At 32.6% G+C, this 21496-nt stretch overlaps 1 protein-coding gene across 2 annotated transcripts in view; it reads left to right on the top strand.

The window, feature by feature from the left end:
• The window catches only part of LOC129227419 (uncharacterized), a 39503-nt gene extending 18370 nt beyond the window's left edge, over nt 1–21133 (top strand). Inside the window, exon 4 of one of the 2 annotated variants that reach the window (XM_054861973.1) lies at nt 19097–21133. In XM_054861973.1, the coding sequence (XP_054717948.1) occupies nt 19111–20976 (1866 nt within the window). In that variant the 5' untranslated portion in view covers nt 19097–19110 and the 3' untranslated portion in view covers nt 20977–21133. Of the gene's footprint in view, nt 1–13016; nt 14882–19096 lie in introns of those variants that run through there. The other variant, XM_054861974.1, reaches the window with a different exon arrangement.
• Nucleotides 21134–21496: the final 363 nt, after the last annotated feature.

Genomic DNA, 21496 nt, shown 5'->3' with positions numbered 1-21496 from the left:
AGTAAAAAAAAAGTCAGCTGAAATGAAAATAATTTCACTCTAATCGCTTAAACCTTTAAAAAAAAAATGCTCTGAACTAAAAGGCATTATTTTCTCTATTGTAATTAAAATTACAGAGCTGTGGACATTACCGTACGCTGCGGATCGCTGTAAAATAAAATCCCAACAAAACATAAATGTGAAAAGGAGCCAGGTTCGATCAAAATGAAGCCCTGGGTAGATGCTGTCACCGATAAAATATTTCAGATCGAAACGGGTACCAAGTTCCATAGCTGTTCCTTATAGAAGTTGGATTGTTCCTTGTTTTTCAATTCATTCGTAAAACATTTTTGTTTTCTTTGATTCTGGATTTTAAACTTGCGGCAAGTTTTGGTCATCAATAAACAATTTCCAAAACATTTGATCTTCATTGGGGGCTAATAAACTGACTAAGATCAGCCTAGCTGGGACCAGAACCTGTTGCTGGTCATCACATTTGTATTTGAATGCAAATAATTTATAAATTATCTCCCCTTCATGTCAGTGAGACATCAGAATATTAATACTCCTTGAAAAAAAAATGTTATTGTTAGGAATGTCTTAAGTGCTAATGGGGGCATTATGTAGATAGGACTGCAAGTAGAATCTAAGGTGAAACGCCAATAATAGTCCCATTGAAAAAAGAAAAATCTTGATTCATTTCTATTGATAGAATTATATTGATAGATTATATTGCAGAAATAAGCAATTTTTTAAAATATTTATCTTAGTGTTCCTACCTTTCTATTAAAAATGTAAAGGGGGTTAAGATTATTTCAGAGAGCTTCATTTAAAATTTAAGAAAAGGCATTTATGTTTAGCAGCTGTTGTATTCATATACAATGTGACAAATTAAATTATAAATTCAACAGTGCTGTTGTATTTCGTACATTGCGAGATCGCGTGATCAAAATATCAACACATTTACTTTTTGAAATCTGTTATCAAAAATTTGATTTGAATTTATTTCTACTTATTCAGTTTTTAAGTAATCAATTCGTCAATAATAAATCACCATCAATCAATAGGTTTTATGATAGTTCTTTATCATTCACTGGAGATTCTCAGGAAACAAATTCAACTCAGGAGCACCACTCAGAACCTCATACAATTTTATTCTGCAGTGTAAGAGCACTCTGGTCTGACACTCTACCGTCCATTCTACCAATGCGTTGTCTGTTTAGTGTAGCATCATATTGCAATCTGAACGTTGTAATTCACATGAAAACAATTTGTTTTCACAATTTCTCTGGCATGCAAAATATGTTGTTGTAAAAGCATTGTCTCATATTTTGTTCTAGCTGTTTTGCTTTCATATATCCCTCTGTAGATGATGTTCAGGAAAAATGTCTTCAATAAATGTGTTTTTATAGTCCCTTGTCTTTTTCATTAAATAGGATTCTCACATTCATAACTTTCAATACTTTCTCGCTTTTTTTATACAAACCTCTCTGGCTAAAGCTGTATTTTTATGAAGCACTAGTGGTACCTGCACGGCTTTGCCCGTAGTAGAAAATTAAAAGGTCATTTGGTTCGCCTGTATATTTACAAATAATGGATGATGAATTTCTCGTCAATATGCTATGTTCATTAGCTCACCCACGTTATGATGATTTGCTCGTCTATGTTATGATAATTTGCTCGGTAAAATGTTCTTAAAATTGGAACAGAAAAAGAACAAAATCGAATTTTTGAAAAATCGCTTCGAGGCGCACACACTCATGCTACAAAGTAATTGTGTGTCAAATTTCATGAAAATCGGCCAAACGGTCTAGGCACTATTCGCGTCACAGACATCTAGATAGAGATCCAGAGAGACGGAGATCGAGACTTTCAGCTTAATTATTGGTAACTAGTGATACCCGCACGGCTTTGCCCGTAATAGAAAAGATCAAAAGGTCATTTGGTTCGCCTGTATATTTACAGGGTGGCGACAGATCAGGGAAAAGTCAGGCAACTTTATTGATCAGGGAAAAGTCAGGGAAATATCAGGGAATTTTGAAAAAATAACAAAAAATCAGGGAAAATTGATTTTATGAAGAAAAAAAATTTTTTTTTTTTTGCTTTTCAAAATTAAGTACTCTAATTCCCTATGCATTTTCCACCAATTATCTGTTCAAAAAAAAGTAAAATTAATGAGGTGCGATTATACACTGCCGTATATTTGTGCGCGTCTTTTTTCCTCAAGGTCGAAGTATTGAATCTTACTTATTAACCACAGGATGAACTTCCTAAGATTGCTTCTTTGTCTGTTAGGTTGTTTATTTTACCTAGCTTGAAATTTCCTTTTACGCTTTCAATGCTACTTAAAATAAACAACCATACAGGCAAAGAGGAAGCCTTCATTATTGCCTTAGTTCCTTTGCCTTTATTCCATTGTCTCAAAGTAATTAGTGTACTGTAATCACGATTTCAAGAAGAAATCTTTGGTTTTTGAATTAATACTATAAAAGCTTAAAAGTTATTACTTCTTCACATTTTTAATTTAATTGCTAAAATTGAAATTTCAATTAAAAAAACTTTGTTTTTTGCCGTTATACTATTTGTTGTCGCCGCAGATTGTAAAGGTTTTTTTTTCTTCAGACTTAAGTGATTCTTTAATTTTATAGCCAAGTTGTATTCTTCTTCTATATATTTTGAAATTGATTAATTGCTTTTTTTTCCTTGCATTTCAAAGTTGTTTGTTTCAAAAGCAATCTAAGATTTTTTTTTCGTTACATACTGAAATCATTTGAAATAGAGTTAACTTGTGTACTTAAGTAAATATCTTTATTTTTTTATTGTTAAAATGCTGTATTCATTCATTAAAACCTATGTTCTTTATTAGAGAAAAGCTCCCTATGAATGGATGTCAAATGGTTTCATCTGTTTGACATAAATATGTCAATTAGTTACATAAGAATAACTACATTACTTCTATTCTTCACTATTACTTGTTATTTTTGCAACAATTATTATACTGTTTGAAAACTTAGTTCAAAATAATTTCAATTACTTTTAAGTTTTATCATAAATACACATATGTTTTTAAGAGTAATTTTAATAGTTTTTTATAATACTTATGCTAAGTGGTTTCTGGAAGTTTTTTTTTTTTTTTCTTAATTTTCTATAATCTTTCCATGTAAAAAAATTTAATGTAAGGTTTTGTAGTTTTTTTCCCAAAAAAATTGACTTGATATGTTTTTTTTAAAAAAACCATTTTATTAAAAAAGTAGTATTTTTTAAAAAAAAATATATCTTTAGTTCAACAACTTTACACAACAAAAAACGTTTAAAATACTGCATTTTATACAAACATACAATGGATTTCAAGTAGAGCAAAGAAAGAAAACCATTATCATTGGTAACGTAAATCAGGGAAATTTGGTGAACTTAATCAGGGAAATCAGGGAACTTTTTTTCACAGTTCCTGTCGCCACCCTGATTTACAAATAATGTATGGTGAATTTTCTCGCCAGTTGGCTTGTACCCATATTACGGTTCCACGTTATGATAATTTCGTATCTCGCCAATTGGCTTCTGCCCATGTTACGGTTTCACATTATGATTATTTTGTAATTTACTCGTCCATCTTATGATATTTTTTTTTTCTTAAAATTGGAATAGAAAAAGAACCGCATCGAATTTTCGAAAAATCGCTTCGAGGTGCACACCCCCATGCTACATACTAACTTTGTGCCAAGTTTCATGAAAATCGGCCGAACGGTCTAGGCGCTATGCGCGTCACAGACATCCTACAGACATCCTCCGGACAGAGAGACTTTCAGCTTTATTATTAGTAAAGATTACAGTAAAAGACCGTTATAACACTGACCTATATAACACAATTCTCTATAAACCACACTACTTTTCAGAAGTAAACAATAGGTTTTGAAGTTAAAAAACTCCCTCTGTTTTGTCTTGAAAACATAAAAATTGTTAGGCAAATTAAATTTTAAAAGTTTTTCATCTTTCCATCTTAATTCAAAGTTTTTAAATGAAAATTAGTGTTCACAGTAAAAAGAAAATATCAGATGGCTCTTGAAAATGCAGCTGTTATGCAAACCATGAAGCTAGTAGAAGTGCAGGATAATGCACTTTCTTTTGATTGTGAAACATATTTATTTGTGAATAACTAACTCTAATATTGTTGCTTTAATACTCATTGCAGATAAAACTCATTCTGAAGTGCTAACATATAGATATATTCTGAATATTAGTTTCAAAATTTGTGAAATCTTTACTAATAATAAAGCTGAATGTCTCTCTGTCCGGAGGATGTCTGTAGGATGTCTGTGACGCGCATAGCGCCTAAACCGTTCGGCCGATTTTCATGAAATTTGGCACGAAGTTAGTATATAGCATGGGGGTGTGCACCTCGAAGCGATTTTTCGAAAATTCAATGTGGTTCTTTTTTTATTCCAATTTTAAGAACAAAAATATCATAAATTACGAAATTATCATAACGTGGAACCGTAACATGGGCACAAGCCAATTGGCGAGATACGAAATTATCATAACGTGGAACTGTAACGTCGGTACAAGCCAATTGGCGAGAAAATTCACCATACATTATTTGTAAATATACAAGCGAACCAAAAGACCTTTAATTTTTCTATTACGGGGGAAGCCGTGCGGGTGCCACTAGTGATCTATATAATGCAAAAACCTATATAACGCAAAAGCTCTGGTCCCAAGGTGTGCGTTATAACGGTCTTCTACTGTATTATTATTCACTTTTTATTAGCATCTCTGACAACCAGGGGCGGATCTAGAAATTTTCGTAAGGTGGGTCCGGTTTCAATGACCTGCGTACCTCCAACATAAAAAAAAAAGGATAAGTTAAACAGGAGTAGTGATGTAAAATACCCAGGTATTTATTTTTAGGGGTAAATACCCAAAATGGGTATTTACCTGGGTATTTATTTCAGAAATTTATATTCAACTAAAATACTTTTCTGTATGTATTCCGCTTTGTATATATATAACCAACCATATACAAAACAGTAAATTTTTGCCCAAAAATTGTATTTTGATCACATATTTAAAGAATTATTATGTGAAACAACTTAGCAATCTAATATGATATTCACATTAAAAGTGTTGGATATGCCTAATCAATGTTGATAGCCAAATTTCAGATATAAAAAGCCATTCTGCAAGTTTAACTGGTTACCAAAAAAAAAAAAAAAAGCAAACATCATTTTTTTAAGGTCTTGGTCTTTTACAACCCAGTAATATATCCCTGCAGGACATCAGAATGTAAAGAAATGCTGCTCAATTTATTATTACTATTTATTTACCTATATCTTTTGCAGGAATTTCCTCCAAACTTAGTTCAAGAGTTATGCAGTAGATACAATAAGTTACATTTATAACTTAAAAATTGAAGATAGATGGTGATTTATGATGTGCAATCTGATCATCATTCTAATATATTTTTAAATACAGTAGCTTCGCATTTACTTTTATAACATTTACATCTATGGTAACACCCTTCTTTCAAGGTCTCTATAATCTACAATACAAGAACAGATTCCAATTTCATAATGTTTGTATTTTGCTTAAACACTACTCTGCGAGCTGCATATTAAAAATAAGCAGCTAAATAAGGTCTCGACTTAACGGATTGCCATTCTTTGGACTTTTAATTATACATATGAAAGATTCACTCATACCTAAGTAAGTGTCGTGCTACCTTCGACCCACTTTCTAGTTGTTCAAGTGTATAAAGAATCTGTACCTTTTCTTAAATTGTCACAAACTTTCGCTTTTTGTTTCCATCTTCAAACTTCAGATGAAACAGCGTGCCTATAGGTGCTACAATCTTTCATCACCTTTCATATTTAGAATAAATAAATGAAAAATGAGGTGTGGTGGGTTATACACACTAATAAAGCTACATTTATAGTGCAGTGTGTGGGAACTTGCTCAGTCAGTGATGCTGAAAGGATAAAAGTACATTTGTGAAGTCAATGTTTAGTATTGAATATAACAAAGCCGAAATTTAGGATCATGATTCCTTTCCAAATATTTTCGTATTGAGAGCAAGAAATTGCTTTAGCTCTAAAATTTGTTGCTCCCAAAAAAAACTCGCGTTATAGCCATTTTGCATAAGTCGGATCGCATTGTAACGGGAGTCGACTGTATATATATAAAGATAATAAAAGTGAAAAATATTGAAAAGACCACAGCAAAAGCCCATAGATGCACAATACAGCAAAACTAAAAAGCCAAGTAAATATAAAAAGTATACAAGTCAAATAATAAATTTTAAGCATTTTATACGAAAAATAATGATGAGAAAAAGGAAAATACAAGCATCAATTTAATAGAAAAACATGAAAGGTTGAATCCAGAGCTCATCAGCTGTGGAGGATTCAATAAATATGGTCAAAAGACCAAAAAATTTAATTACAAACTAAAAAGAGTGTTTTATGCAATATAGAGTAACATTGGGCTAAACGCACCACATGTTAAACTATAAACAAATAAAAAAGAATTATTATTCCCTCATGCTTCCTTTTTTTTCTTTTCATTTTGGATATGACTAACCTAGATTGATTTTGAAATCCTGAAGTTCATCATTGAATTGCTTATACTTCTCCAATTATGACATTGAAAGATTCTTTGGTTCACACGATATGTTTCTTTCATAATTTCATCAAGTCTTTCAATGAAAAAAATTAAAAACTATGTAATACATATGTATGTATTAAGTTTACCAATTATTTCATATCTAGATTTTTTTTTTTTTAATTTCCCATTCACTTTCTGTAATTTTTTTTTTTAAATACCCAGTTTTTGCGTATTTACCCAGGCCTTGGATAAATACCTAAAAAATATTTACCTACCCGCTGGGTATTTACCCAATCCACATCACTAGTGGCACTACAAGAAAATAGTTTTTTAGGAGAGGGCGAGGAGGGGGGCATAATAGGAAAAATATCCCATCACTTTGATTAATTTGATTTACTCATCAAATCTCTGAATTTTGAAATTGAAGACTTAAAACGCGGTTATTGGCCCTATTTTTTGACTTTAGGGTAAAGAATGGAGCTCTGGGTCTCTCCTCGAGCCGTCTTTTTTTTTTTTTTTTTTCAAAAATAAATAGATATCAATTCTTCCTCAACCCCCCTCTAATTTTTTGAAATTACAGTTCCAAAAACGCAATTGTAGACAAAATTTGAATATTTTTACAAGAAAATGTTCTGGTGCTCTCCCCTGGAATTTTTTTCAAAACTGAAGTTCTAAAAACGTAAGCACAATATTCTATGATATTATGAGGAGGGGTTCAGAGACTATTCCACTTAAATTTTTCATAATCGGCTGTTTAACAAAACCAATTTCTTGATGATATTTAAAAAAGGCAGTTCGGGGGCTTTTGCTGGAATAATTTCTGAAAATGAAGTCTAAAGTACCGGATTGTAGGACCATATTTGGTAACATTATTACAGACAGCAATCTTTCGAAATTGAAGCTTCAAAAAAGCAATTTTAAGCGATTTTCGAACTTAAAATTATAAGCGATGTTGCAAGGTACTCATAATGTTCCCCCGAAATTTTTACAAAATTGATGATCTGGAAATGAAAGTTGAGATGTTCCGTAATGTTTTTGGGGGAAGGGGAGAGAGGAAGGGGGATTTGGATGAGAGACTTTACTTTCAGATGAACTTGAAAAAAAAAATTAAGAAAGGAAACGGTGGTGGGGAGGAGGGAGGGCAACTAGCTAACCAATTAGCTGTAACAATTGAAAAATCTTAATTCAAAGATTTCTCTTTGAAAGAATTCAAGATTTACCCTAACATTATTATTTTTTTCGAATTAAAATCTCTCCCGCCCTATTGTGTTTCTCAGATACATTTTAGAAGGTTCAACAAGCAGAATGCTCTTTGACAAATAAATGTCTTGTGTTAGTGATCGGCAGACTTCGCACCGGTCTTTCTTGAAGGAAAAGTTGAGTAATTAGGATGTATATTTCAGGGCAAAAATGAAACGAAGTAAATTTTAAAAAATATTTTCTGACCTCTCCTTCCCCTTTTTGCATATACAATCCATTTTTTTCATTTTTTTTTTTTTTTTCTAAATTTCAAGCACAGGCACGCACAAAAAAAAAATAAAATAGGGAAATGAATGAAAGTTATAAATTACTCTCTGAAAAAAGAAAGTGAGGGGACCTGGGCCCCCCTGACCCATCCCATGAGCCGCCACTGTTTATCAAAGTATCACTACATTATTTTGATATAAATGCTATATTAAAAAGAAATAAGAAACAATTTTGGAAACCCTTTTCTGTATCTGAAAATTTTTTTGGAAGCTTTTTCAAATTGCCGGCTCTTGAAGAAGCTATTTGTAGTAAGGGAAACTCATTGGCAGCCTTGCACTAGACTAGAAAACATTCAAAAGCAAACCCACAAATTGCTGAAACAAAAGCCAAACTTGTAACAAATACAGAACGGAAGCTGAATCATTAACCTAATTATTATTTCGATTCCATTTTATGTGAAAACCCTTTCAGAACTAAGACTTACAGTCTGCTGGTGAGAACTGTTTTGGAGGTTGGATTGAAGTTAAAAGATTGGTTGAATCTTGATTAATTTTAAGTTACTGGAGACATGTTTCCATGATGGCATAACATAAATGAAATGATTTTCTAAAGATCAGGAGTGAAAAAACCTACATAACTATTACCTAAAAGCTCTTAAACAAGGCAAATTGAAAACCTAAAAATGATATGAGTAATAAATAACAGAATTTTTTAAAAAAATACTAAGCACTTTTCATGATGCACTCAAAAGAAGAAAATTACTTTCCTGGATCAGAAAGGACAATTTAAGTATTCATGTAGTTTTCAATTATTCCAAGAAAAGGATTTCACAAACAAAAAGTGATCTCAAGTCATTTCAAACCAAACTTTCCCATTAAGAAAAATATGCATGTTTCAACAGTCAAATTTATGATTGAAAGCTAGATCATGATAAGACATTCTCTACATGACTTGAGCCGTACTTTTCTTAGTGTGTGAAGTCTTTTTCTTGAAATAATTGAAAACTACAGGAATACTTAAATTGTCCTTTCTGACCCAGAAAAGTTATTATGTCCTTTTGAGTGCATTATGAAAAGTGCTTAGTTTTTTAATTATGTTACTTTAAAATTTTTTATTTTCAAACAAAATTTCATTTTAGAAATTAATTTTTTAGCATGAAGTTTTACCTTATGAAAAAACAAATCATTTATTGAAATCCTAAAGTCTCTAAATGGTCTAGTTGCTGAGATATAAGCAAAAGCAGGCCTCAGAATTTCCGGGACAAACATGGCAAGTATAATAAAAATGCTCTAAAAGATTTAAGTAAATGAATTCAAAATAAAGGAAAAAATATTAAAGCATTTAAAACAAGCAACAGTCACTTGTTTAAAAATTCATTATTTGCTGTGGAGGGGGGGGGGGGAGCAATACAGTAGGCTGCCCAAAATTTTATATTCCTCCCTTTACACAGTAATGCCAATAATCACATAAACGGCCATGTTCACCAGCCAAGTTGAAGCTCGGTTGGACTCCTCAACCACACATTAAAATTTTCTGATTGGTTGGAGAAACCTTCATTTAAGTTTTCAAATGTTTGATGGAGGTTCGAACAGACGTGTGAATATACCGATAAGTACCAATACCAACAGGTACTTGGATCTAAAATGACAAATCCCTAAAAGCACTGAAATCACAGTCTTGGTTCATTTTTATGATCCAATTTTGCTTAAGGCTTTAAAAATATGTTTTTAAATTAAAAATCTCACCTTGATCCATTAGCTGAAAAACCAAGATATCATGGGATTATAGGTTCTTTGAATGACCTTGTCGATTCAAGTTTTGTTCTAACATTTTATATTTTTTCCATCTCTTTCAATGCCTTCAAAATAATTGCCACAGTATTAATGCTCTTGCAGACCCCACTGAGCTAGTTTTACTTTTCTTATCTTCTCATAGTATTTATTTTGACTCAAATCTTTTTTTTCCCTACTCTTTCCCCCTGCATCATGTTGCTTCAAACTTTATGTTGATTCTTCACTTTCATATTGCCAGACCGATAACAATTTTCTTTGTGGCTCATTAAACCAAAGGAATATGCAGCAATTCCAAGGTGCAACTGTTGGGTTAAAAGTCACATTCTGTGCCAAAAAGTTAATTTTCTATGCACTTGTGCTAAACCAGTCCTAGTTTTGAATTAAGACAATCTTTTGATAAGCAGAACGATGAAGGACAATCTTAAATTTGTCTTTTCAAAAAGTCGAACAGCTGCATTTTGTCAACTCTCGATAACTCAAAGACTTATAACTCAACTATCGGGGTTCGTACGCTCCTTCAAAACTCCTCCAATACTCCTTCATTCAGGAAATTTTTTCGAAGGGCCCTTCAAACTCCTTCATTTTGGTTTTAACTCCTTCAAAACTCCTTCTTTTTTAGTTCAAGACTACATAATCTTCCTCTATAACAGAAACTTAAAATGCTTCGATTGACAACTAACTTTGTCTCAAAGGTGATTTTAATGTAGTAATTTCGTGCATTTATTTTTTCGATTTACAAATGGATCATAGTTAATTCATAAAAGTTGAAGATGAAATTTTTATTAGAAAAATAAGACATTTCATAAGTGAAGTAAAACATGCTTAAATGGTGCTTGGCTGTTTTTTCAAGTTTTATGATCATTGTTTTTCCCTCCACCACACTCAAAGCAGCAAAAGTCAGGTTGTCTAATTATTATTTAAATATTTAAAAATACATAAGTAGATGTATTATATTAAGTGATTGTGTTAAAAAAAAAAACAATTGTTTAGTAAATTGCAGTTTTGACATTGCAAAAAGAGTCATCCACAAGTGGTGTCATGCTTTGAGGAGGAGATGGGGCTAGTGAAATTGTGACAAGGGGAAGAGAGAGGGTGACAAAAAGTGACATCACAGTTATTGTAACATTATGTTTGTAAAAAATATGACGTGACAAGAGGAGGAGTTTGGGGTGAAGTGTGACACTTTGTAATAAAGGGTGCAGATGGTCAAATATATTGAAAAAAAAGTGTGACATCATTTAATGACACTCCATTAATACTCCTTCAAAATCTCATTTTATTCCTTCAAAACTCCTTCATTTTATTTCTGAAATTGAGTACGAACCCTGACTATTCGTTTAACAAGTTTGCATTGAGTGCAAAACGTACCTCTGGGAGTGCTGGACCTGGGATTCCTCGGTTTCTGGTCTCGATCAAAAATTCTGAACTGTCTTCAGGGTTCGATCCAACTGGTTAAACCAGAAATAGTGGTAGGAATGCGGGACCCTGGAGTAAGAAAACAAATCAAAGAGGTCCCAAACTCTTGAGAAGGTTGTGGGAGCTCCCCACAACTCTAAGGTTTTACCCGGCCCCTTGGGACTTCAAGTTATTGAGAGCCGATTGTACATGCGGAAATGAAATGAAAAATTTTTTCTAGCTTGTCCTGTAGATGTAGCAGATTTGATTTTAATCTGCTGTATTTACTGGATACGAAAAATGATTGATCACATTTTATTTCAGCATATAAATACAGCTGTACCATTCCGCCTGTCTCTCCCTTACATATACAGGGTGTTCCGTTTTAACTTGCAAGACCTTTATTTTCACAACCGTTAGTCCTAGGTGTTTACTTCCAATTGCAAAAATGTTCAAAATCAGATGCAGAGTCAAGATATTGAAAGTTAGAAGCAAAAATAAAAATGAGTCAAAAAATACAAAATTTGACTTTTTATACGGGCCCCAGGTCCCCTAACTAATATTTAGAGAAATAATCTCCATTGAAAACTATTACTGGCGCAAAACAACTTGACATTCGTGCGACCAAAACTCAAGGAAATATTCCATTTCAAAGTTTTAAGGGACCATACAGAAGATGAGATTTGAACTTGTCGCTTTTTCGGAAGAATGACAGGTTGTCAAAGTAAGAAAACCAAGGTACTTATATTTTTCATTGCTATTCAAAACCAAATGCTAATGTTATGCCTTGACACGCAAAAACACACTTCAAAACCTCGAAGAATTTGAAAAACCACTCTCTATGCACACATATAATTTTAAACACTTATTAACCGCTATATTCCCCCCCCCCCCCTCCAAAGGTGTTATTGACGGCGAGTGAAAAGTGGCGTAAGTCACAAAACACTGCATTTTGTATCTCTGAATATTGGTCGCACTAATTTCAAATTTTTTGTGTTGGAACTATTTTTCAATGGGGATTATTTCCATAAATATAAGTGAGAGGACCTAGGGTCTATATAAAAAGTTAAATTTTGTATTTTTTGACTTTCAAATTTTCAATACCCTAACCCTGCATCTGATTTTGAACATTTTTGCTCTTGGAAGCATTCATTTAGGACTAACGGTTTCGAAAATAAAGGTCTTGCAGGTTAAAACGGAACACCCTGTATATAAGCCTAATTGCATAGAGTAGGAAGGAGGTTCAATTTACTGAGGTGTTTTCGCTCTGCAGAAAATCTGGATTTTATGCAATTTCTGGCCCGAATGTTTAGGGATATCTAGGATTCTTTGTGAGTCGCATATATTTCCTCTCTGAAAAAAAAGTGAAATTAATGGAGCAATTGTGTAACTTGACATGTTTTTTACTAAGGGTTCTCAGCACTATTGTTCATCACTTACTAGTGTGAAATTTCTTCCTATTTGGCTCTTTCAAGAAAGGGGTTGAGGATGGATGTAAATCTAACAATGTTAAGATTTTAGGCAATTTTTCAGATTAAACTTGGTTTCACAATCACAGCTATTTTCATCCCTGCAGTTACTCATAGATAACAACTCATGAGTTGCTCTAGAGTCAGCCTACTATTGCTAATAACAGGTGTCAAAATGAAGTGCAACCCTGTTCTTTTGTAAACGTTGCTTCTCTTGTTGAATACAACTATCCATCTTTTTTTTTAAAACCATTTTTTTAACACCCTGTATTCATATGAAAAAAAAGCAGATGTTAATGACTATGTTTCTTTTTAGAATTCTCATAAAAAATGGAACATAGATCAAGAAAAAGAAAAAACAAGACCACATCATGCATTTCAAATCAAACATCTATAAACCATGCAGCAAAATACTCAAACAGAAGCTCTGCAGTTCTTCAAGAACAATTTGATCACAGCAATATTGTAAATTCTTCAAATCAGCCTAATCTTCTTTCGCATACTAAATTAGCTCAACTGAATGCTAACAAAGTATTTAACAGTTCAGTTAATAAAAGGCCAATTTCTTGTGTTGCAAGAACAAAAGAAGGTTCGGTTGAATTAAGTAATGAAAGAAAGAAGTTATCGAAGAAACGGACAAACACATCCAACAGATGCTCAAATTCTCTGGAATCTGATACTTTTAAAAAGCCAAGAACTAAGTGCTATAAACAAATGCGTACTTCAAAGCAAACTGTTAGTATTTGTCCTCTAGAAATATCTCTCTCCCCTGGCACCCCTGGAAGAAATGCGCCATTTACTTCAACTGCGGCTGATGGTAAAGGAAGACAGAAATTTCCTATAGATGGAAATGTATGCGTTGTGAGTGATTTAGAAGACAGTTCTAATGATAATTTTGTGGAAGCTTCTGCGGCTTTTCTTTCGATGTGTATGGATGAAAGCAAGCGTCATTCATACAAATCACCTCTGGGGACCAAGTTTTCAAGTGACGTAGAAGAATCTGTCTTGAGTCAAGTGTTAAACAGGAATTCTGTTGAAAAGTCGCTCCTAAAACTGCCTCTTATATCTGAGAACATTTGTAATTTAATTGGAGTGTACTCGGCATTAGAAAAATGCAATCAAAAAAGGGAAGAAATATCACAAGTACAGCCTTCAAAGACTTCATTTGGGAAGAGTGGGAAGAAAAAGATTTTGTCGGATGGAAGCATCAAAGTCAATTACGTTAAAGCTAAGCTTGTTAAGGTTCCTGATAAGCCTAAAAAATTTTCTTTACGTGATAAGGAATTGGACGGAGAGATTGAAGAAAGCGGAATTCCAACATCTGAAACATGTATTGCCAGCATAATCTGCCAACAAACCAATGAGGCAAGAAATAATGTCACAAGCGATGCTTCTTCCTCTTTGACTAAAAATAGTAGAGAGGTCGTACGTCAGAAGAAAAGAGTTTCATTCGCTGAAAATATTGAAATTAATGGTGTAGGTGTTAGTAACAAAGTACGACAATCAACCGCAATGGAAACATATTCTGTTGTCAAATCAAATCCAACAGTTCCACAAATGTCTAAAAACAGTCGTAATCCTTTAAATGAAGTGCACTCAGAGTTGGAAAAGGAGGACAAGAAGGGTAAAGCCAAATCGAAAATACAATCATCAAGGCAGAAAGTTGCATTGAAAAACCGAAATAAACTTGGAAAATGTGGTGAAAAAATTCCTTTGCGTGATTATAAATTTGACGGAGAAACTGAAAACATTGCCACTGAAGTTTGCGATCAGAATAATTTAGATAGTGATCCTTCTATTGGTACTAACAACATGGCGGGAAAAAGTATGAACAGGAAGTCAGTCAGGCATCGGAAGAAGAGGTGTACTTTCTGTGGAAGTGATGAAGATGATATTGAAAGTGTTCGTAATTTGCGACGATCGATGCGTACCCGAAGGGCCCCATTGAGGCCTTGGCTAAATGAAAGGGCAAGATATCGGATTCTCAAAAATGGTGATATCGCTTTTATCGATATTACTGATAAATGAAAAAATATATATATCTTCCCAATTTTTACAGAAAGAACCAAAGATTATTGATATCCAAGTGCAAGGGAACATATCCTAATGATAATAATTATCTAACTTTTAAAATTTTGTTCCTCATTCTTCTGGTAATTGATCATTTGATTTTTTTTAAAATAAATTTTTACAATGTGAGCTTATGTGTATGTCTCTCTTTTTTTCTATTTTTTCACTTCTCAAAGTACAATTTGTCAAGCATTTATCAGATTTCTAGTCCTTAATTACATTATTTAAGTCATTTGGTTTTGAAGTTACATAGACTTTTCATAAATGTTTATTCATAAAACGTTGCTTTTAATTCTCGTTTGAGTAACATTTATTTTTTTAAAGAATTTTCCTAGTCCAATTGTGCCAAAATGAGAAATACGATATTAACAAGAAGATTCTCAAAATAGTAAGTGGTATTAACATCGTGTTTAATGAAAATGATTTTCCGAAGACATTATAGTAGCTGTATATATAATTATAGTAAAAGTGAAAAATATTGAAAAGACCACACCAAAAGCCCATAGATGCACAATACAGCAAAACTAAAAAGCCAAGTAAATATAAAAAGTATACAAGCCAAATAATAAACTTTAAGCATTTTATACGAAAAATAATGATGAGAAAAGGGAAAATACAAGCATCAATTTAATAGAAAAACATGAAAGGTTGAATCCAGAGCTCATCAGCTGTGGAGGATTCAATAAATATGGTCAAAAGACCAAAAAATTTAATTACAAACTAAAAAGAGTTTTATGCAATATCGAGTAACATTGGGCTAAACGCACCACATGTTAAACTATAAACAAATAAACAAGAATTATTATTCCCTCATGCTTCCTTTTTTTCCTTTTCATTTTGGATATGACTAACCTAGATTGATTTTGAAATCCTGAAGTTCATCATTGAATTGCTTATACTTCTCCAATTATGACATTGAAAGATTCTTTGGATCACACGATATGTTTCTTTCATAACTTCAAGTCTTTCAATGAAAAATATTATAAACTATGTAATACATATGTATGTATCAAGTTTACCAATTATTTCATATTTAGATTTTTTTAAAAATTTCCGATTCACTTTCTGTATTTTTTTTTTTTTTAAATACCCAGTTTTTGGGTATTTACTCAGGCCTTGGGTAAATACCCAAAAAATATTTACCTACCCGCTGGGTATTTACCCAATCCACATCACTAGTGGCACTACAAGAAAATAGTTTTTTAGGAGGGGGGCACAATAGGAAAAATATCCCATCACTTTGATTAATTTGATTTACTCATCAAATCTCTGAATTTTGAAATTGAAGACTTAAAACGCGGTTATTGGCCCTATTTTTTGACTTTAGGGTAAGGAATGGAGCTCTGGGTCTCTCCTCGAACCGTCTTTTTTTTTTTTTTTAGAAAAATAAATAGATATCAATTCTTCCTCAACCCCCCTCTAATTTTTTGAAATTACAGTTCTAAAAACGCAATCATAGACAAAATTTGAATATTTTTACAAGAAAATGTTCTGGTGCTCTCCCCTGGAATTTTTTTCAAAACTGAAGTTCTAAAAACGTAAGCACAATATTCTATGATATTATGAGGAGGGGTTCAGAGACTATTCCACTTAAATTTTTCATAATCGGCTGTTTAACAAAACCGATTTCTTGATGATATTAAAAAAAGGCAGTTCGGGGGCTTTTGCTGGAATAATTTCTGAAAATGAAGTCTAAAGTACCGGATTGTAGGACCATATTTGGTAACAGCAATCTTTCGAAATTGAAGCTTCAAAAAAGCAATTTTAAGCGATTTTCGAACTTAAAATTATAAGCGATGTTGCAAGGTACTCATAATTTTCCCCCGAAATTTTTACGAAATTGATGATCTGGAAATGAAAGTTGAGATGTTCCGTAATGTTTTTGGGGGAAGGGGGATTTGGATGAGAGACTTTATTTTCAGATGAACTTGAAAAAAAAAATTAAGAAAGGAAACGGTGGTGGGGAGGAGGGAGGGCAACTAGCTAACCAATTAGCTGTAACAATTGAAAATTTTTAATTCAAAGGTTTCTCTTTGAAAGAATTCAAGATTTACCCTAGCATTATTATTTTTTTCGAATTAAAATCTCTTCTGCCCTATTGTGTTTCTCAGATACATTTTAGAAGTTTCAAAAAGCAGAATGCTCTTTGACAAATAAATGCCTTGTGTTAGTGATCGGCAGACTTCGCACCGATCTTTCTTGAAGGAAAAGTTGAGTAATTAGGATGTATATTTCAGGGCAAAAATGAAACGAAGTAAATTTAAAAAAATATTTTCTGACCATTCCTTCCTTTTTTCGCGTATATAATCCTTTTTTTTTTTTTTTTTTTTCTAAATTTCAAGCACACGCACGCACAAAAAAAAAATAAGAAAAAATAGGGAAATGAATGAAAGTTATAAATTACTCTCTGAAAAAAGAAAGTGAGGGGACCTGGGCCCCCCTGACTCCTCCCATGAGCCGCCACTGTTTATCAAAGTATCATTACATTATTTTGATATAAATGCTATATTAAAAAGAAATAAGAAACTATTTTGGAAACCCTTTTCTGAATCTGAAAAATTTGGGGGGCCTTTTCAAATTGCCGGCTCTTGAAGAAGCTATTTGTAAAGGGAAACTCATTGGCAGCCTTGCACTAGATTAGAAAAATTCAAAAGCAAACCCCAAATTGCTGAAACAAAAGCCAAACTTTTAAGAAATACAGAAGCTGAATCATTGACCTAATATTTCGATTCCATTTTATGCGAAAACCCTTTCAGAACTAAGACTTACAGTCTGCAGGGGAGAACTGTTTTGGAGGTTGGATTGAAGTTAAAAGATTGGTTGAATCTTGATTAATTTTAAGTTATTGGAGACATGTTTCCATGCTGACATAACGTAAATGAAATGATTTTCTAAAGATCAGCAGTGAAAAAACCTACATAACTATTACCTAAAAGCTCTTAAACAAGGCAAATTGAAAACCTAAAAATGAGAAAAATGTGGAACAGCAAAAGACTCATTGCAAAGATTATTTAAGTTTTTATGAATATAAAAGGATTCCAGTAAATCTAATAAACATTTGCAGACCTACAACAGTAGGTGAATTAGATTTTCTGGAATCCTTTTACATTCATAAAAACTTAAATAATCTTTGCAATGAGTCTTTTGCTGTTCCGCATTTTTCTCCGATCTTATTCAATTTTACATGTTAGAATACGTCATATTTTGCCTCAGCACTCGCTGATATCTGATTGTTCAATATTTTTCCGGTTACACAATTTAAGCTCTCCCTTGACCTTGATTCATCCATTTGCTCATTTCGCACTGAGGAAGGAGTTTATTGCCTCCGAAACATGTCTGCGTTTTTAAAAACTTCTTATCCTTTTTGTGCTTTTAAACGTTGTTCCATTTTTATCTAATTTACCTTGCACAAAGCTATCGCTTTTCAATATCCTATTTTATCATTTTTTGACCTCATTTTCCATTTTTTTCTGACAAAAGAAGATTTACTGCTTATTGGGTACTTATTCCTTTTCACCACTGTAAGAATCATTAAAAAAGGTAATAATAAACACATTAATTATTAGTTCAAGAATGTTATTTTACACCTTTAAGTATGCTTAATTTAGTACCACAAATTAAATCTGTGGAATGTTGATATAACATTTTTAAATAATAATTTAAGTATATTTGAGAAACGAATGGAGACACGCCAAAAGAGTGACTTTCTGGTTATTAAAAAAAGATTTTAGGACAAAATCAATGAGTTATTGTTTTAATGGGAGCGGAATAACATCGGAAAACATATTTCTAACTATTAAAAAAAGAAAAAAAAATCTAGGCCAAACAATCCTTGAGTTTGGCTCCTGGGACATAATATGGTGAGGATTTTGGAGAATCATCCAAATACATTTCTACCTTGGCAGTGCATGTACTATGATATTAAAATAAAAACCTATTGTATTCCCAATTAATGTAGGCCCTCGAAATAACACACACAATATATTCCTTTGCAACAATATATTTCTTTGGTCCCCAAAATATCGTTGTAGCAAGGTTTTACTGTATTAAGATTTTGGGCAATTTTTCAGATTAAACTTGGTTTCACAATCACAGCTATTTTCATCCCTGTAGTTACTCATAGATAACAACTCATGAGTTACTCTAGAGTCAGGCTACTATTGCTAATAACAGGTGTCAAAATGAAGTGCAAACCTTGGTTCTTTTGTAAACGTTGCTTCTCTTGTTGAATACAACTATCCATCTCATTTTTTAAAAATCATTTTTTTAATACCCTGTATTCATATGAAAAAAAAATCAGATGTTAATGACTATGTTTCTTTTTAGAATTCTCATAAAAAATGGAACATAGATCAAGAAAAAGAAAAAACAAGACCACATCATGCATTTCAAATCAGAACCATGCAGCAAAATACTCAAACAGAAGCTCTGCAGTTCTTCAAGAACAATTTGATCACAGCAATATTGTAAATTCTTCAAATCAGCTTAATCTTTCGCATACTAAATTAGCTCAACTGAATGCTAACAAAGTATTTAACAGTTCAGTTAATAAAAGGCCAATTTCTTGTGTTGCAAGAACAAAAGAAGGTTCGGTTGAATCAGCTAATGAAAGAAAGAAGTCATCGAAGAAACGGACAAACACATCCAACAGGTGCGCAAATTCTCTGGAATCTGATACTTTTAAAAAGTCAAGAACTAAGTGTAATAAACAAATGCGTACTTCAAAGCAAACTGTTAGTATTTGTCCTCTAGAAATATCTCTCTCCCCTGGCACCCCTGGAAGAAATGCGCCATTTACTTCAACTGCGGCTGATGGTAAAGGAAGACAGAAATTTCCTATAGATGGAAATGTATGCGTTGTGAGCGATTTAGAAGACAGTTCTAATGATAATTTTGTGGAAGCTTCTGCGGCTTTTCTTTCGATGTGTATGGATGAAAGCAAGCGTCATTCATACAAATCACCTCTGGGGACCAAGTTTTCAAGTGACGTAGAAGAATCTGTCTTGAGTCAAGTGTTAAACAAGAATTCTGTTGAAAAGTCGCTCCTAAAACTGCCTCTTATATCTGATAACATTTGTAATTTAATTGGACTGTACTCGGCATTAGAAAAATGCAATCAAAAAAGTAAAGAAATATCACAAGTACAGCCTTCAAAAGAGAAAACTTCATTTGGAAAACAAAATAGAGCGTTAGGTGAAAAAACTTCTTTATGTGATTATGAATTGGACAGTGAGACTGAAGAAAATGAAATACATCACCAAACTAAATTGAAAAAGATAGACTTAACCAGTGATGCTTCTTCCACTAAGTCTGAAAATAAAGTTATAAAGAGTATGAAAGGTCAAGTCAAGAGTGGGAAGAAAAAGATTTTGTCTGATGGAAGAATCAAAGTTAACTACTTTAAAGCTGAGCTTGTTAAGGTTCCTGATAAGCCTAAAAATTTTTCTTTACGTGATAAGGAATTGGACGGAGAGATCGAAGAAAGCGGATTTCCAACATCTGAAACATGTATTGCCAACATAAGCTGCCAACAAACCAATGAGGCAAGAAATAATGTCACTAGCGATGCTTCTTCCTCTGGGACTAAAAATAGTAGAGAGGTCGTACGTCAGAAGAAAAGAGTTTCATTCGCTGAAAATATTGAAATTAATGGTGTAGGTGTTAGTAACAAAGTACGACAATCAACCACAACAGAAACATATTCTGTTGTCAAATCACTTCTAACAGTTCCACAAATGTCTAAAAACAGTCGTAATCCTTTAAATGAAGTGCACTCAGAGTTGGAAAAGGAGGACAAGAAGGGTAAAGCCAAATCGAAAATACAATCATCAAGGCAGAAAGTCGCATTGAAAAACCGAAATAAACTTGGAAAATGTGGTGAAAAAACTCCTTTGTGTGATTATAAATTTGACGGAGAAACTGAAAACATTGCCATTGAAATTTGCGATCAGAATAATTTAGATAGTGATCCTTCTATTGGTACTAACAACATGGCGGGAAAAAGGATGAACAGGAAGTCAGTCAGGCATCGGAAGAAGAGGTTTACCTTCTGTGGAAGTGATGAAGAAGATAATGAAAATGTTCATAATTTGCGACGATCGACGCGTACCCGAAGGACCCCATTGAGCCCTTGGCGAAATGAAAGGGCAAGATATCGGATTCTCGAAAATGGTGATATTGCTTTCATTGATATTACTGATAAATGAAAAAATATATCTCTTCCCAATTTTTACAGAAAGAACCAAAGATTATTGATATCCAATGACAATACAAAGCACTTCTGTTAAGTGAAAGGGAACATATCCTAATGATAAAAATTATCTAATTTTTAAAATTTTGTTCCTCATTCTTCTGGTAATTGATCACTTGATTTTATTTATTTATTTTTTAAATAAATTTTTACAATGAACTTACGTTTCTCTTTTTTTCTATTTTTTCACTTTTCTCAAAATGCAATTTGTCAAGCATTTATCAGATTTCTTGTCCTTAATTACAAAATTTAAGTCATTTGATTTTGAAGTTACATAGACTTTAGTTAATTGTTTATTTATAAGACATTGCTTTTAATACTCGTTTGAGTAACATTTATTTTTTATAAGGAATTTTCCTAGTCCAATTGTGCTAAAATGAGAAATACGATATTGACAAGAAGATTCTCAAAATAGTAAGTGGTATTAACATCGTGTTTAATGAAAATGATTTTCCCGAAGACAATATAGTAGCTGT

The sequence above is a fragment of the Uloborus diversus genome, chromosome 8 (assembly GCF_026930045.1).
Source record: "Uloborus diversus isolate 005 chromosome 8, Udiv.v.3.1, whole genome shotgun sequence".
Lineage (NCBI taxonomy): Eukaryota > Metazoa > Arthropoda > Arachnida > Araneae > Uloboridae > Uloborus > Uloborus diversus.
This window is presented reverse-complemented; position numbering and strand designations above follow the sequence as displayed.